The sequence below is a fragment of the Capra hircus genome, chromosome 9, assembly GCF_001704415.2.
Source record: "Capra hircus breed San Clemente chromosome 9, ASM170441v1, whole genome shotgun sequence".
Taxonomy (NCBI): domain Eukaryota; kingdom Metazoa; phylum Chordata; class Mammalia; order Artiodactyla; family Bovidae; genus Capra; species Capra hircus.
In genome coordinates, this window is record NC_030816.1 from 70,028,754 (window position 1) to 70,047,420 (window position 18,667).

Here is an 18,667-nt window from a genome sequence, read left to right on the forward strand (position 1 = left end):
ATCACTACAGATGGTGACTGCAGCCATGAAATTAAAAGACGCTTGCTCCTTGTCAACATTCAAAAAACGAAGATCACGGCATCCGGTCCCATCACTTCATGGCAAATAGATTGGGAAACAATGGAAACAGTGACACACTTTATTTTCTTGGGCTCCAAAATTACTACAGATGGTGACTGCAGCCATGAAACTAAAAGACGCTTGCTCCTTGGAAGAAAAGCTATGACAAAATTGGATAGCATATTAAAAAGCAGAGATATTACTTTGCCAGCAAAGGTCCATCTAGTCAAAGCTATGGTTTTTCCAGTAGTCATATATGGATGTAAGTTGGACTACAAAGAAAGCTGAGCACCAAAGAATTGATGCTTTTGAACTATGGTGTTGGAAAAGACTCTTGAGAGTCCCTTGGACTGAAAGGAAATCAAGCCATTCAATTCTAAAGGAAATCAGTCCTGAATATTCATTGGAAGGACTAACGCTGAAGCTGAAGCTCCAGTACTTCGGCCACCTGATGCAAAGAACTGACTTATTGGAAAAGACCCTGATGGTGGGAAAGAGTGAAGGCAGGAGGAGAGGGGATGACAGAGGATGAGATGGTTGGATGGCATTACTGATTCGACGGACATGCGTTTGAGTAAACTCCGGGAGTTGATGATGGACAGGAAAGCCTGGTGTGCTGCAGTCTATGGGGTCATAAAGAGTCATACATTACTGAGCAACTGAACTGAACTGAACTGAACTGAACATTTAATTATTAGATATTTTTTAAATCTTCAGTTCTTGACAGTCTTATCATTATAAAGGGTACTGACCTCACAATTTTTTTACCCCAACCATAAAAATAAAACTAGGCAAAATTCCATTCCCATATCCAAACTAAAGGCTGATAATTTGTGATTATAAATTATTAGGTGAGTTTGACTATCTCTATTATTATATATGCTCAAACATATAACCTATCATGGATGCATCTCTTTCAGCAATAAAAACAAATCCACAAATAACTTTAGCATTGTACATCAAATGAATATAGTAAGTAGATAGCTATTAGATGTTTTCAGTTTAACGATGAAATATATTATTGTCTTTTCAACTCATAAACTGAATTCACATTTTTATCTTGTCCAGTTTCAAGTGAGGATGAATTGTAGCTAAAATTTATAAGGGGAGTTAGACTGAAATAACTAATAGCACATAAAAGTCTTCCCCTTTTAAATTCTAAGTTAGTCTTTATTCAACTGATCACCGAAGTTCTCACATTTTTATGTCTCAAAGAACCATATGAAGAGATTGGAAAAGAAATTCCAGGAATTTATGGGGCTCATCAATCTATATATTTTTTAAAAACAAAACACCCAATTGATTTTTATTTTTAAAAATCATACCACCCAATTGATTTTCAAGTAGGTAATTTTGAGACAGAACTGTGAGAAACACTGGAGGTTAATGGAACTTCTTAAAATCAGAGAGATGCCAACAGACCCACTATGAACAATTGCTATTTATTTACAAGTTCCCAGTTATCTCTATTAAAGAAATAAATAAATAGAAGGAATACTGTTAGGCCCAAAATTCTGAGCATGAGATTTTTTTCTCATTTATATATGTATGTAGGTATTGTATCTGTGTATTATATACTACATATATATAATACACCATGTGTAAATATATATATTCTACATACTATACATATTATGTATCTATTGTCTATTTTATGTACATATATTATTATATAATTTTATATATTATTTTTTTTTCTTTTTATACCTGAGGAAGATAACAGGCTGAATTACCTGAAACTTCAGTAGGACAGAGACTTAGTGAAACTAAACTGCTTTGAAGAAAATTTTTCATGTAACCTTTCTTGCATAAACAATGAGTACATGAACTATGTTTCATATTCAATTTCATATTCACATATAGCCATTATACCATATGTGAAACTGAAGAAATACCTTCTTTAAAAATTGAAACATTTTTTAATAAAAATTGAAATGTTTACTTGGGGAGGGAAAGTTCTCAGAGTGAGAGGTGTGCCCCACACAGATCCTCCCATCTCTTCATTCCAGAAGGGGTGGTAGGAGGGCCCAGGCTGATTATCTGCTTCTCTTCCACTCACTGAGATGTGATCTGCCCAAATGCACACAGCCTGGGTGAACACGCTCATAGGTATAAAAGCTAGTAATGGCAGATGAAATTCATGCTCACCTACTGTTTCAAATAATGACTATGAAAAATTAAGGGTTAGCAGTTACTTTTTAAGCAAACAATGAAAGAGAGAAGGATCAAAAAATGAATAGAGAACAACTGATTTAGGAGGAAACAAGATCACTCCAGGAATAGAAGATAAATTTAAAATAATTCTCCATAGTAATTTAAGCAAGTACTCATTCATAAACTAGAACAAACAAATATGCAAAAAGAGAATAAAAGAATAAGGAAGAGCCCACGAAAATTAAGAACCAAAATTAAGAGAAAAAAAAAAAAATAGGTAAGCTGGAAAAACAATGAAGTCTCCCAAAATGTAAAGCAATAAAACCAGAAGCTGAAAAATATTTTTAAAGAGTCAAAAATACAGTACAAGTCCATGAGGTCTAACATCCATCTAAAGAGTGTCTTCAATGACAGAACAAAGACAAGGAAGGAGGAGAAATAATCCAATAGCAGAAGAAAAAATCCCTAGAGCCCAAGACATGACTCAGCACATGAAAGGGTTCAGAAAATGTGACTCAGCAAAAATGAAAAAGAATCCATTAACACATCTTGATTAAGTGTCAGAACATCTCAATGGATGTTCCTTCTTATTCTTTTCTTTTGATCTTCTTTTTCTCCTTGATTCCTAAATTGTATGAATCTGAGGACTCTTCTTTGTAACTTCTTTATTTTCATCACGTCGTCTATTGGCTCAACCATGTCTGACTCTTTGTGACTCCATGGGCCACCAGGCTCCTATGTCCATGGGATTCTCCAGGCAAGAGTACTGGAGTGGGTTGCCAGTTCCCTCTCTTTATTTTACTTATTTGCTACATGGTCTCAACTAGAGTGATCACTTTGAATGTCACCTGTATATTGATAACCCCAAGTTTATATTTCCATTTCCAACCTATCCCTGAAACTCCAAAACTAATAAACAACCTACTCTTTCAAATAATAACTATGGAGAGAAGGAAAAAGATGGCGGAGGAATAGGATGGGAAGACCACTTTCTCCCTCACAAATTCCTCAAAAGAACATTTCAACGCCGAGCAAACTCCACAAAACAACTTCTGTAGGCTGGCAGAGGACATCAGGCAACCAGAAAAGCAGACCATTGTCTTCAAAAACAGGTAGGAAAAAATATAAAAGACGAAAAAGGAGACAAAGGAGGTGGGGAGGGAGCTCCGTCCCGGGAAGGGAAGCCCGTCCCGGGAAGGGAATTTGAAGAAGAGAGGTTTCCAAACACCAGGAAACACTCTCCCTGCCGAGTCTGTGGCGAGCCTTAAAAACACAGAGGGCAACATAACAGGAAGGAAAAATAGATAAATAATTAAAACCAACAGATTACAAGCCCAACAGTAACTCCCCCAGTGGAAAAGCAGCACAGACGCCTGCATCCGCCATTGGGAAGTGGGGGCAGGGCATGGACGCGCGGGAGGCACGGGCTGCAGCGCTTTGTAAGAATTGGGCAGGAACGCCCCACGCGCAACCAGAACGATCTAACTTGGGCTAGCAAACCAGACTGTGGGATAGCTACCACGCGAAAAACTCGAACATAAGACACCGCCAGGACCGAGCACAGAACAAAGGACGGAACCGAAAAAGCCGGCTGCAGACCATCCCCTGCCGGGGACAGGCAGCCAGAGCCATAAGGACTGGAAAGGGGCAATTGCAGCCTCGGAGAGACTTTACTTACCTAACTGCAAGCAGGCTCCTTTGCTAAGACTTCTGGGGGTGCTGGACAGTCACAATCTGCCTCATGGGGGGCGCCAGCGGTCCACCCAGAGAGCTGAGCAGCAGCGGCAGAAAAGGTGACAAGCCGCGGCGATCGCGCTCGCCAAACTCCTGAGCTACTCGGACCTGGGAAGGGCACAAAGTGCAGTCCCAGCCGAATTTGCGCCTCTGAGGGCTGCCTGAGCGCCGAACCTGAGCGGCTTGGACCGGGGAAGTGCACGCAGCCTAGGGCCAGCCCCAGACGGTTCCCGGCTGAGCATCGTAGAGCCGGAGCAGTTTGCACGCCGCGAGAAAGGACAGGTTAAGCGGGGCAGAGACACTGTGTGCACACGAAAGTGCTATTTGTTTGCAGCATCCCCCCTCCCCACAGCGCGACTGAACTAGTGAGCCTAAAAAACCAGCAAACGGAAGAAGTTAAACAGAGGGAACCACCTTGAAAGTGATCCCACACGGCCCATAACACCAGAGAAGGGCCAGATATATTTTCACTATTTTTAAAATCATTCCTTTTTTTTTTTTTTTTTTTGCTTTTTTGTTTTTTGGGGTTTTTTTTTCTTTTTTCTTTTTTTTCTAACTTTTTTTTAGTTGTTAAGTCTTCTATTTCTCCTCTAATTTTTATTTCTATAACCTATTATTACTATTTTTTTAAAAAAAGACTTTTTTTTTTAAGGCAAACACCATATATAGTCTTTGGATGGTTGTTGGTTTTCTTTGTTTGTTTGTTTGTTTTGTTTGTTTGTTTTTTAATAATTCTTTTTTCTTTCTTTCTTCCTTTTTCCTTCTGCTTTTCTTTAATATTGTATCTTTGAAAATCCAACCTCTACTCTAGATTTTTAATCTTTGTTCTTAGGTTTTTGTTGTCAATTTTGTACATTTAAAAACCCAAACTTCACTACCCAAGTTTACCTGAGAGCGAGATTACTGGCTTGACCACTCTCTCCTCCTCTGGTCTCTCCTTTTTCTCCACCAGGTGGCCTCTGTCTCTTTTCTCCCCCATCTCTCCTCTATCCAACTCTGTGAATCTCTGTGTGTTCCAGACGGTGGAGAACACCTAAGGAACTGGTTACTGGCAGGATTTGTCTCTCTCCTACTCATTCCTCTCTCTTATCCTCCTGGTCACCTCTGTCTACTTCCTCTCTCTTCTCTTCCCCGTATAACTCCGTAAATACCTCTGAGCGGTCCAGACTATAGAGCGCACATAAGGAAGTGACTACTGGCTAGCTTGCTCTCTCCTCTTTTGATCTCACTGCATCTCATTCCGGTTACCTCTAACTACCCCCTCCATCTTCTCTTCTCCTTGTAACTCAGTGAACCTCTCTGAGTGTCCCTCAATGTGGAGAAACTTTTCATCTTTAACCTAGATGTTTTATCATCAGTGCTGTATAGATGGAGAAGTCTAGAGGCTACTGTAAAAATAAAACTGAAAACCAGAAGCAGGAGGCTTAAATCCAAAGCCTGAAAACATTAGAGAACTCTTGAATTCAGGGAACATTAAGCAATAGGAGCTCATCAAATGCCTTCATACCTACACCAAAACCAAGCTCCACCCAAGGGCCAACAAGTTCCAAAACAAGACATACCACGCAAATTCTCCAGCAACACAGGAACACTCCCCTGAGCTTCAATATACAGGCAGCTCAAAATTATCCCAAAACCTTTGATGTCTCATAACCCATTACGGGTCACTCCATTGCACTCCAGAGAGAAGAAACCCAGCTCCACCCACCAAAACTCCAACACAAGCCTCCCTAACCAGGAAACCTTGACAAGCCACTGATAGAAGCCCACACAAAGTGAGGAAGCTCCATAATAAAGAGAACTCCACAAATTTCCAGAATACAAAAAGGTCATCCCAAACGCAGCAATATAACCAAGATGAAGAGACAGAGGAATACTCAGCAGGTAAAGGAACAGGAGAGTTGCCCACCAAACCAAACAAAAGAGGAAGAAGTAGGGAATCTACCGGAGAAGGAATTCTGAATATTGATAGTGAAAATGATCCAAAATCTTGAAATCAAAATGGAATCACAGATAAATAGCCTAGAGACAAGGATTGAGAAGATGCAAGAAAGGTTTAACAAGGACCTAGAAGAAATAAAAAAGAGTCAAAATATAATGAATAATGCAATAAATGAGATCAGAAACACTCTGGAGGCAACAAATAGTAGAATAACGGAGGCAGAAGATAGGATTAGTGAAATAGAAGATAGAATGGATAGAAATAAATGAATCAGAGAGGAAACAAGAAAAACGAATTAAAAGAAATTAGGACAATCTCAGAGACCTACAGGACAATATGAAATGCTCCAACATTCGAATTATAGGAGTCCCAGAAGAAGAAGACAAAAAGAAAGATCATGAGAAAATCCTTGAGGAGATAATAGTTGAAAACTTCCCTAAAATGGGGAAGGAAATAATCACCCAAGTCCAACAAACCCAGAGAGTTCCAAATAGGATAAACCCAAGGCAAAACACCCCAAGACACATATTAATCAAATTAACAAAGATCAAACACAAAGAACAAATATTAAAAGCAGCAAGGGAAAAACAACAAATAACACACAAGGGGATTCCCATAAGGATAACAGCTGATCTTTCAATAGAAACTCTTCAGGCCAGGAGGGAATGGCAAGACATACTTAAAGTGATGAAAGACAATAACCTACAGCCCAGATTACTGTACCCAACAAGGATCTCATTCAAATACGAAGGAGAAATCAAAAGCTTTACAGACAAGCAAAAGCTGAGAGAATTCAGCACCACCAAACCAGCTCTCCAACAAATGCTAAAGGATATTCTCTAGACAGGAAACACGAAAAGGGTGTATAAACCTGAACCCAAAACAATGAAGTAAATGGTAACGGGATCATACTTATCAATAATTACCTTAAACGTAAATGGGTTGAACGTCCCAACCAAAAGACAAAGACTGGCTGAATGGATATAAAAACAAGACCCCTCTATATGCTGCTTACAAGAGACCCACCTCAAAACAAGGGACACATACAGACTGAAAGTGAAGGGCTGGAAAAAGATATACCACGCAAATAGAGACCAAAAGAAAGCAGGAGTGGCAATACTCATATCCGATAAAATAGACTTTAAAACAAAGGCTGTGAAAAGAGACAAAGAAGGCCACTACATAATGATCAAGGGAACAATCCAAGAAGAAGATATAACAATTATAAATATATATGCACCCAATATAGGAGCACCACAATATGTAAGACAAATGCTAACAAGTATGAAAGGGGAAATCAACAATAACACAGTAATAGTGGGAGACTTTAATACCCCACTCACACCTATGGACAGATCAACTAAACAGAAAATTAACAAAGAAATGCAAACTTTAAATGATACATTAGATCAATTAGACCTAATTGATATCTATAGGACATTTCACCCCAAAACAATTAATTTCACCTTTTTTTCAAGTGCTCATGGAACCTTCTCCAGGATAGATCACATCCTGGGCCATAAATCTAAACTTGATAAATTCAAAAAAATCGAAATCATTCCAAGCATCTTTTCTGACCATAATGCATTAAGATTAGATCTCAATTACAGGAGAAAAACTATTAAAAATTCCAACATATGGAGGTTGAACAACACATTTCTGAATAACCAACAAATCACAGAAGAAATCAAAAAAGAAATCAAAATATGCATAGAAACTAATGAAAATGAAAACACAACAACCCAAAACCTGTGGGACACTATAAAAGCAGTGCTAAGAGGAAAGTTCATAGCAATACAGGCATACCTCAAGAAACAAGAAAAAAGTCAAATAAATAACCTAACTCTACAACTAAAGCAACTAGAAAAGGAAGAGTTGGAGAACCCCAGAGTTAGTAGAAGGAAAGAAATCTTAAAAATTAGGGCAGAAATAAATGCAAAAGAAACAAAAGAGACCATAGCAAAAATCAACAAAGCCAAAAGCTGGTTCTTTGAAAGGATAAATAAAATTGACAAACCATTAGCCAGACTCATCAAGAAGCAAAGAGAGAAAAATCAAATCAATAAAATTAGAAATGAAAATGGAAAGATCACAACAGACAACACAGAAATACAAAGGATCATAAAGAGACTACTATCAGCAGTTGTATGCCAATAAAATGGACAACGTGGAAGAAATGGACAAATTCTTAGAAAAGTACAACTTTCCAAAACTGAACCAGGAAGAAATAGAAAATCTTAACAGACCCATCACAAGCACGGAAATTGAAACTGTAATCAGAAATCTTCCAGCAAACAAAAGCCCAGGTCCAGACGGCTTCACAGCTGAATTCTACCAAAAATTTCGAGAGGAGCTAACACCTATCCTACTCAAACTCTTCCAGAAAATTGCAGAGGAAGGTAAACTTCCAAACTTCTATGAGGCCACCATCACCCTAATACCAAAACCTGACAAAGATGTCACAAAAAAAGAAAACTACAGGCCAATATCACTGATGAACATAGATGCAAAAATCCTCAACAAAATTCTAGCAATCAGAATCCAACAACACATTAAAAAGATCATACACCATGACCAAGTGGGCTTTATCCCAGGGATGCAAGGATTCTTCAATATCCACAAATCAATCAATGTAATTCACCACCTTAACAAATTGAAAAATAAAACCCATATGATTATCTCAATAGATGCAGAGAAGGCCTTTGACAAAATTCAACATCCATTTATGATAAAAACTCTCCAGAAAGCAGGAATAGAAGGAACATTCCTCAACATAATAAAAGCTATCTATGACAAACCCACAGCAAACATTATCCTCAATGGTGAAAAATTGAAAGCATTTCCCCTTAAAGTCAGGAACAAGACAAGGGTGTCCACTTTCACCGCTACTATTCAACATAGTTCTGGAAGTTTTGGCCACAGCAATTAGAGCAGAAAAAGAAATCAAAGGAATCCAAATTGGAAAAGAAGAAGTAAAACTCTCACTGTTTGCAGATGACATGATCCTCTACATGGAAAACCCTAAAGACTCCACCAGAAAATTACTAGAGCTAATCAATGAATATAGTAAAGTCGCAGGATATAAAATCAACACACAGAAATCACTTGCATTCCTATACACGAATAATGAGAAAGTAGAAAAAGAAATTAAGGAAACAATTCCATTCACCATTGCAACGAAAAGAATAAAATACTTAGGAATATATCTACCTAAAGAAACTAAAGACCTATATATAGAAAACTATAAAACACTGATGAAAGAAATCAAAGAGGACACTAATACATGGAGAAATATACCATGTTCATGGATCGGAAGAATCAATATAGTGAAAATGAGTATACTACCCAAAGCAATTTACAAATTCAATGCAATCCCTATCAAGCTACCAGCAACATTTTTCACAGAACTAGAACAAATAATTTCAAGATTTGTATGGAAATACAAAAAACCTCGAATAGCCAAAGCAATCTTGAGAAAGAAGAATGGAACTGGAGGAATCAACTTGCCTGACTTCAGGCTCTACTACAAAGCCACAGGCATCAAGACAGTATGGTACTGGCACAAAGACAGACATATAGATCAATGGAACAAAATAGAAAGCCCAGAGATAAATCCACACACATATGGACACCTTATCTTTGACAAAGGAGGCAAGAATATACAATGGAGTAAAGACAATCTCTTTAACAAGTGGTGCTGGGAAAACTGGTCAACCACTTGTAAAAGAATGAAACTAGATCACTTTCTAACACCGCACACAAAAATAAACTCAAAATGGATTAAAGATCTCAATGCAAGATCAGAAACTATAAAACTCCTAGAGGAGAACATAGGCAAAACACTCTCCGACATAAATCACAGCAGGATCCTCTATGATCCACCTCCCAGAATTCTGGAAATAAAAGCAAAAATAAACAAATGGGATCTAATTAAAATTAAAAGCTTCTGCACAACAAAGGAAACTATAAGCAAGGTGAAAAGACAGCCTTCTGAATGGGAGAAAATAATAGCAAATGAAGCAACTGACAAACAACTAATCTCAAAAATATACAAGCAACTTATGCAGCTCAATTCCAGAAAAATAAACGACCCAATCAAAAAATGGGCCAAAGAACTAAATAGACATTTCTCCAAAGAAGACATACGGATGGCTAACAAACACATGAAAAGATGCTCAACATCACTCATTATTAGAGAAATGCAAATCAAAACCATAATGAGGTACCACTTCACACCAGTCAGAATGGCTGCGATCCAAAAATCTGCAAGCAATAAATGCTGGAGAGGGTGTGGAGAAAAGGGAACCCTCTTACACTGTTGGTGGGAATGCAAACTAGTACAGCCACTATGGAGAACAGTGTGGAGATTCCTTAAAAAAATTGCAAATAGAACTACCTTATGACCCAGCAATCCCACTGCTGGGCATACACACCGAGGAAACCAAAATTGAAAGAGACACATGTACCCCAATGTTCATCGCAGCACTGTTTATAATAGCCAGGACATAGAAACAACCTAGATGTCCATCAGCAGATGAATGGATAAGAAAGCTGTGGTACATATACACAATGGAGTATTACTCAGCCTTTAAAAAGAATTCATTTGAATCAGTTCTGATGAGATGGATGAAACTGGAGCCGATTATACAGAGTGAAGTAAGCCAGAAAGAAAAACACCAATACAGTATACTAACACATATATATGGAATTTAGGAAGATGGCAATGACAACCCTGTATGCAAGACAGGAAAAAGGACACAGATGTGTATAACGGACTTTTGGACTCAGAGGGAGAGGGAGAGGGTGGGATGATTTGGGAGAATGGCATTCTAACATGTATACTATCATGTAAGAACTGAATCACCAGTCTATGTCTGACGCAGGGTGCAGCATGCTTGGGGCTGGTGCATGGGGATGACCCAGAGAGATGTTGTGGGGAGGGAGGTGGGAGGGGGGTTCATGTTTGGGAACGCATGTAAGAATTAAAGATTTTAAAATTTAAAAAATAAATAAATAAATAAATAAAAATAAAGCTTAGACATTAAAAAAATAAATAAAACAAATTTAAGAACTGTCAAAAAAAACAAATAATAACTGAAAAATTAAGGGTTAGCAGTTACTTTTTAAACAAACAACGAAAGAGAGAGGGATCAAACTCCACACAACACATGGATTTCTTTTCTGCAATCTAGCCTACATTTCAAAGGCAATATGTCTAAAATAAAATTTTCATCTCAGTCCCTACTCCAAATTGTTCTTCTCCTAAATCTTCCTCATCTTATTTATCCAGTTGCTCAGACCATAAAAACACAAGTCATACAGAACTCTTTTCCTCCTGCTGTGCATCCAATCCATTAGCAAAGCCAACATCTAACATGAATTTATAAGAAAAGTGTGTCCAAGAAGAATATTCATTTCTTAACACTATGATAAAGTTGTTTTCTCCATCTCTCCTACCCCTTATAGCCCCGTTTATATTAGTTATATCTCTCATTCAAAGCAATACAATTTTTAAGAACATGAGAATGCATCTTTGTCTATGGTACAAACATTGTGTGTCCTACAGTAAATAATACATAAAGAGAATTTTAAATGTTGAATATTGGTTTTAAATTTCAAATCATCAAATTACAAAAGATCATTTATATTTGCTAAATTAAATCCAACTTCTATAACCCTTGAAAATGTAAAAATAATGAAAAATAGAAGTTAATGGGTGAAAGTAGATGTGGAGGAAAATATAGGGACAATAAATCTCTGACCTCACACATTAGAAAATCAAGGGGCACAGTCAAAAATTTATGGGTCAAGAAATAGAATTTTTATGATGTTGAATAACAAAAGAACTTTTTTAATGAACCTGGTAGGGGTTGGAAGAGGGGAGAAAAAATAAGTGAGCTAAATTTGTCTCATGTAATAGCGGGGAGTCAAAAGCTTTTTTTTTTTTCTATTTTTCCGAAATATTTTAATTAAAAAAAATTTTTTTTGTATTGGAGTATAGTTGATTAACAATGTTATGATAGTTTCAGGTGAACAGCAAAGGGACTAAGGCATACATATACATGTATCCATCCTCCTCCAAACTCCCCTCCCATCCAGCCTGCCACATAACATTAGGCAGAGTTCCGTGTGCTATACAAAGGTCCTTGTTGCTTATCCATTTTTAAATATGGCAGTGTGTACATGTCCATCTCAAATTCCCTATCACTTCCCCATATCCTTCCCCCTGGCAACCATAAGTTTGTTCTCTAAGTCAGTGAGTCTCTTTCTGTTTTGTAAGTAAGTTCATTGGTATTATTTCTTTCAAAAACTATTTTTAAATTGACATATTAATAAATAAAATATATGCATATTATTTAACTCTTGGATTTAAGTTTCAGAAAAACTAGCAATAAAATAGTTTAAAATAATTATTTCTGGTGAGTGGGAATGAAAGGAAAGTGTATGGAACCTTACTTTCCATTTAGTATCCTCTTCAGTGTTGAATTTGTATTATGACACATACTGTTAGTATAATAATTAAATAGACAAATAAATAAAAATAAATCTGTTAATAAATAACAAAACAAATGACCACATCCAATCTAGTCTTATGTCTAGATCTTCATACATATTTATTTGAATCATATTTTATAAAGAGACATCAATTTTTGTTTCACTGCTGGTCAGTAGCATAAAAGATACAAAAGCTGATTTATGATATTTTTAATCTAGTTTTTATTTTTAACCTACTATATAAGTACAAAAATTGGTTAACTAGTGTCTGGTCAAAATATGTTGATGCCAGAGTATGTATTTAGTAAAAAAATTCTATAAAAAGGATTCTTCATGTCTAGAACCAGAAAAGCTCTTACAGTAATTCACTGTAATTTACCTCCTCAAAGTACCCTAGGCCTATATAACCCTCCAGAGGGAGAGGCTGCAGTTTTGAACATAGTGACCACTTCCATTGTCCTAATGCTACCCTTGTCCTACTTCTATGCTTATAAACATGGCACTATTTTTACCTTGAATAATGCATGGCTTGGTGGCCTGCAATATTAAAATAGAAGTCCGTTGTGTGCTTCATCTCATTGGTGTGCCCAGTGGCCTCGATCCAGTGTCCTATTGGGAGACAATAAACACCATCCACCAAGTTGTTTTCATTGTAAGTACAGCAACGGTCATGGTGAGGCCCGTTGCCTAGAACAAGAAGAAATGACAAACAAAGCAATTACATCAATGCTTTGCTTCAACAGTCATAGATTTGCTGATACAAAATTAATAGCAAGACAAAAATAAATACAAAGCTGCATAATCTACACATCTCAGATCTCAGTATAAACAAAAATAGACTAAGTTGGTGATGGACAGGGAAGCTAGGCATGCTGCAGTCCATAGGGTCGCAAAGAGTCAGACACCACTGAGCGACTGAACTGAAGAGGGAACACAGTAAAAATATGTAAAGAATTACTTGTTAACTTCAGAGTACTATGCTCCCAATGAATACATGGATATTTACAAAAGCATATTAACTCAGAATTTCATGGGACTGCTCAGGGCCTTAAGAGCCCATTGTGAGTCACTCTGCAGCCTGATAAGCTGTTGAAAGGGGCTTCCCAGATGGCTCAGATGGTAAAGAATCTCCCTGCAATGCAGGAGACCTGGGTTCAATCCCTGGGCCATGAAAATCCCCTGGAGAAGGAAATGGAAAACCACCCCAGTATTCTTGCTTGAAGAATTCCATGGACAGAGGAGCCTGGTGGGCTATAGTCCACAGAGTCACAAAGAGTCGGACATGACTGAGCAACTAACAGTTTTACTTTTCACTTTTCAAGCTGATGATAAGGGCTCTTAAGGCTATTTATGTCCCTATGCTGCATACTTTTATCTCCCTGGAATTTATGACTCCCTCCACATTTATGACTAAAATCAGTAATAAAATGTTTCAGTATCAGCTCAAACAACAGATTAATTTTTTTAATAAATACATTTATAAATAATAAAATAAAGGACCATATCCAATCCAGTTTGCATGCAAATCAGTGGTTAGTATTATGTTCAGATGAGAAAACTAAGCATCACAGAGATTAACCAGCTTGCCCAGGATCATAGAACAAAGTACAGAGTGATCAGTAACCTGGGACCCCTAAGCCCCCACCTTTTAGGCACTTGATACCTTCATGCTGTTTTCTACTGCTCACTTTTTAAAAGCACCAAGACAGACCCTCTGCCCTCCAGGGAGTGCAGCAAAAGAGGCAAGACAGGACAGCATGCCTCTGATAACATTATTTGCTTACATCACAGTTCTGCCCGGTATCCACTTCACTAGTAAACAGACCCTCAATTTCTATGACAATTATTTCTACATTATTTTTATAATCTCTATGTGACTACCACATTTCAAGTCAATCTTTTCCTTAAACTACCTAATTTTCATATATTGTCATTAATACGAAAAACATATAAAGTGTTAGTCACTCACTCATCTCCACTTCTGTGCAACCCCATGGACTATAGCCCACCAGCCTCCTCTGTCCATGGAATTCTCCAGGCAAGAATACTGAAGTGGTTTGCCATTCCCTTCTCCAGGGGATCTCCCGACCCACAGATTGATCCCAGGTCTCCTGCATTGCAGGTGGATCCTTTACCATCTGAGCCACCAGAGAAGCCCAAGAAAAACATATAATCAAAATAAAATAGGAATAAGTCACAATTATTATAAATATGAAAATTCGATTCAGTCATTCCTTGCTCTGTCTTCCAAAATATTTTATCTAAGGTTATTTAGCATATAGTGGCTCAGACGGTAAAGTGTCTGTCTACGATGTGGGAGACCAGAGTTCGATCCCTGGGTTGGGAAGATCCCTTGGAGAAGAAAATGGCAATCCACTCCAGTACTCTTGCCTGGAAAATCCCATGGACAGAGGAGCCTGGTAGGCTACAGTCCATGGGGTAGTGAAGAGTTGGACACGACTAAGCGACTTCACATTCACATTCACATTCATGTTCTATCTTTTAAAATGCTTAAGTGATTGGGCAGTTCTTTAGAACATAATTCCCCTTACCAGACAGAGGGTACAGGATGGCCCCTTTAATAAATAAATCATCATTGATCTTCCTAGCTTAGGTTCTTCTTTTTCTCTTGATGGCTACAAGGTACTATATCAATTGCCTTATCAACCTTGATATTTAATAGAGAAAACCAAACTATACTAGCAATCTTACTTCTAGAAACATATCCAACAGAAATATAACAAAAGTAAAGAAAGATACTTGGATACATACATGTGTGTAACAATACTATTTTAATAGCAAATACTACAAACTATCTCAGTTCAACTATTCATTCTCCCAAAAAATACTTATTGAATGTTGACTATATGACAGGCATTATACTAAATCTTGTTAAGGATTTAGGTATTTCCCATAAAAGCAATTTTTAAAAATGAATTATTTTAATCAGGCAGGTGACATGACCAAATTTTTATTGTGAAAATATCTCTCTGGTTGCAGAGTAAAAAATTAACTCAAACACAATGAGATTAGAAGCAGAAAGTTCACTTCGGAAATTTCTGTGTTAGCCCAGGTAAGAGTGATAAAAGCCTGAAAATAGAAAGGAATGGGACAATTCAGGAGGGAAAAGCCACAGGACTTAATGATTAATTGGATATGGGAGGTGAAGATAAAAAGAGAATCAGAAATGATTCCTAGGCTTCTGCCGAATACAACTCAATATATAGTGATACCATTTACTGAGATGTGAAAACTGGCAGAGTTGGAAGAAAAGACAGTCAGTCTGGTTTTGGCATTTGGGACTTGGAGTGCTATTTAGATACAAAAGGAGTTGTCAAGTAGAGAGCTGGAGTTATTGATTTGACACTCAGACCAGAGATCTGAAGTAGAAAAATAAGTTCATAAGTCATCTAAGTATAAATGGTAACTGAGATAAAGATATAGATGACTTACAAAGAAAAACACCGTTGATTGAGGAGAAAAGACTTCTGGAACCAATTTTGAAAGCATCTCAACATTTTACAGCTGGATAGAGAAGAATAAGATTAGAAAGGAGGAATAGAAAGGGAAGCTGTAGAGGAAAACTAGGAGTGAGTAAGTGAGGTGGGAAACCATAGACTAAAACCAGGACGGATGCCTATCTAACTCGCAACAGTAGTTATATCTGGAGAATGTAACTGGGAAGGAAGGACTATTTTACTCTAAATTATTTTGAATCCATTGGATTTGCTATAAAAAGAAGGCATTACTTTTTAACTATGAGAGAATAATATCTATGGCTCTTGCTGATCAGTACGAGACTTACAACAACTTACATGTTATAACTTAAATAAATATAATTATTGAGGAACTCAAATATACATAAATTACACTGTTCAAGAAAAATTATGTATGTAACATGAACTTCCTAAGAATGCTTCATTCCTAGAATTGGGGTTTTTAATTACTCATTTTTAAAAATACATATTTTAGGAGAAGTAACAAGACACATCTATCTCTCTCAGTCAGAGAGGTATCATGTCAGTGAAGGTGTAGCGGAGAGTGGGAGCTCCCACCTCATTCAGTAGTAACAAGGAGTCTGATCCCTTCAGCTGTCAATGCAAACTGGATGGGGAACCTGGGTGATGAGGTAATACCTCCACCCTCCTGCTGGAGCAATGTCAGAGAACCAGAAGGTGGATCAGATGCAGAGTCTCATAAAATACTCAAAATGCCCCAGCTTCAATAGAAAGTCACTCATTATATGAAGACTCACAAAAACCTCAAACTGAATGGGAAAAAAATGCTCAAAAGATGTTAAATTCAAGATGACAGACATGTTAGAACTATCTGACAAAGACTTTAAGCTTCAACAATCCATTGAACACACTTGAAATGAAAAATTGCAGTCTTATCAAGGAAATAGAAGATGTAAATAGGAACTAAATGGCAGTTTTAGAACTGAAAAATATAACAGTTGAAATAGTAACCTCAGAGGATGGTCTCTGGAGCAGAATGGAGGTCAGAAAGAAAAGAAATAGCAAGCTATAAGATAGAACATAAATTATTCAACAGAGAGAACACAGATGAAAAAAAAAAAAAATAGAGCCTTAGGGACTTGTAGGACTATAACAAAAGATGTAACATTCCTGTAAATGGAATCTGAAGAAGAAATGAGAAAGGGGATATAGCAGAAAAATATTTGAGAAAAATGATATCTAAATATGTCTAAATATTTTCTAAATTTGCCAACAAACATACAGGTTCAAGAACTAGCACAAACTCCAAAGAGGATAAACAAAAAGAAATCCATGCCACAACATATCATAATTAAATTTTTGGAAACTAAACACAAAGAAAAATCTTGAAAATAGCCAGAGAAAGATAACAATTTAGGAAAACACAAAGAAAAAGTCTTGAAAGTAGCCAGAGAAAAATAACAATTCAGGGAAATAATCATTCTTCCGTCAGTAGTTTTCTAAAAAAAATAAAAGCCAGGGCGGGGTGGGGGGGGGCGGTGGGGAGCCTAAACAGAAGCTCTCTATAAATAGAAAGGAAGTTGTTTAACATCAGAAAGGAAGAACATGATAAGCAAATGGGTAAATACAGTAGATTTTCTTTCTTCTCTTGAGTTTCTAACAAATATTACAGTGTTCTCTGATGTCCTACATGTATGTAGTGGAAATATTTAAGGCAGTTATATGGAGAAGGGCAAAGAAATAAGATTCCTCCAATTCATTTAATATGGCAAAATGATGAAACCAGTCATCTATGACAAGCTTGTATAATATAGGTAAATCAAAATAGAATTTTAAAAAAATGTTTAAGTATGAACCATATTTCCATAAGAAGGCAGAAAAAGGAAACAGAAAAAAAAAAAAAGAGAAAATGACCATAAACAAATGAAAAAAAAATTAGCAAACTTAAGTCCTAATATACCAATAATCTCATTAAACATAAACTGTCTAAATACACATTAAAATAGAGAGACTTTAAGAGTAGGGTTTTTTTTTGTTTTTGTTTTTGTTTTTGTTTTTAGTGAACCAGCTATTTGCTGTCTAGGAAAAACTCACTTCAGATTAAACAGGCAAGTGAAAAGTAAAAGTATAGAAAAAGATACACCATGGAAGCACTAATTAAAAGAAAGTAAAAGTGGTTACATTCTTATCATATAAACTAGAACCTGAAAACAAAGAAAAGCACTAGAGATAATGAGGTTAATTATATGGTGGTCAAAGTATCAGTCCAACCTGGATTGATGGAAGGATTATGCAAAGTGAAATAAGACAGAGAAAGACAAATACTATGTGATCTCACTTACATGTGGAATCTACAAAACAAAAAACAAAACACAAAAAGCAATGAAAATGTGTTTCAATGAGTGAATAACAAATTCTGGTATGTCCATACCATGAGTCAGCCAAAACAAACAAACAAAAAAAGGAATGACCTGTTGATAATGCAATAACCTGGGTAAATCTCAAAAAATTATGCTGAGTGAAAAAAAAAGTCAATCCCACATATTATATAATACCATTTTTATAACATTCTTGAAAAAAAAAAATGTATAGAAATGGAGAACAGTTTAGTGGTTGCCAGGGTTTGGAGGGTAGAGGAGGTGGTAATCAGGTGAGGCTGTAAAGAGGACACAGAAGATCCTGGTGGTGAATACGTTACTAATGAGAGAAATGGCAAAAGTTACTCAGAATCTTTCTGTATTATTTCTTACAACTTCATGTGAATAAAATAAAATTACTTCAAAATAAAAAGTTTCATTCAAAAATAAATAAATCTTGGTTTGCC

At 36.7% G+C, this 18,667-nt stretch overlaps 1 protein-coding gene across 1 annotated transcript in view; it reads right to left on the minus strand.

The window, feature by feature from the left end:
• The window catches only part of EPM2A (epilepsy, progressive myoclonus type 2A, Lafora disease (laforin)), a 122,045-nt gene that overhangs the window by 52,938 nt on the left and 50,440 nt on the right, over positions 1–18,667 (minus strand). The window contains exon 2 of the mRNA XM_018053306.1: positions 12,898–13,072. Coding sequence (XP_017908795.1) covers positions 12,898–13,072 — 175 coding nt within the window. The remainder of the gene's footprint in view (positions 1–12,897; positions 13,073–18,667) is intronic.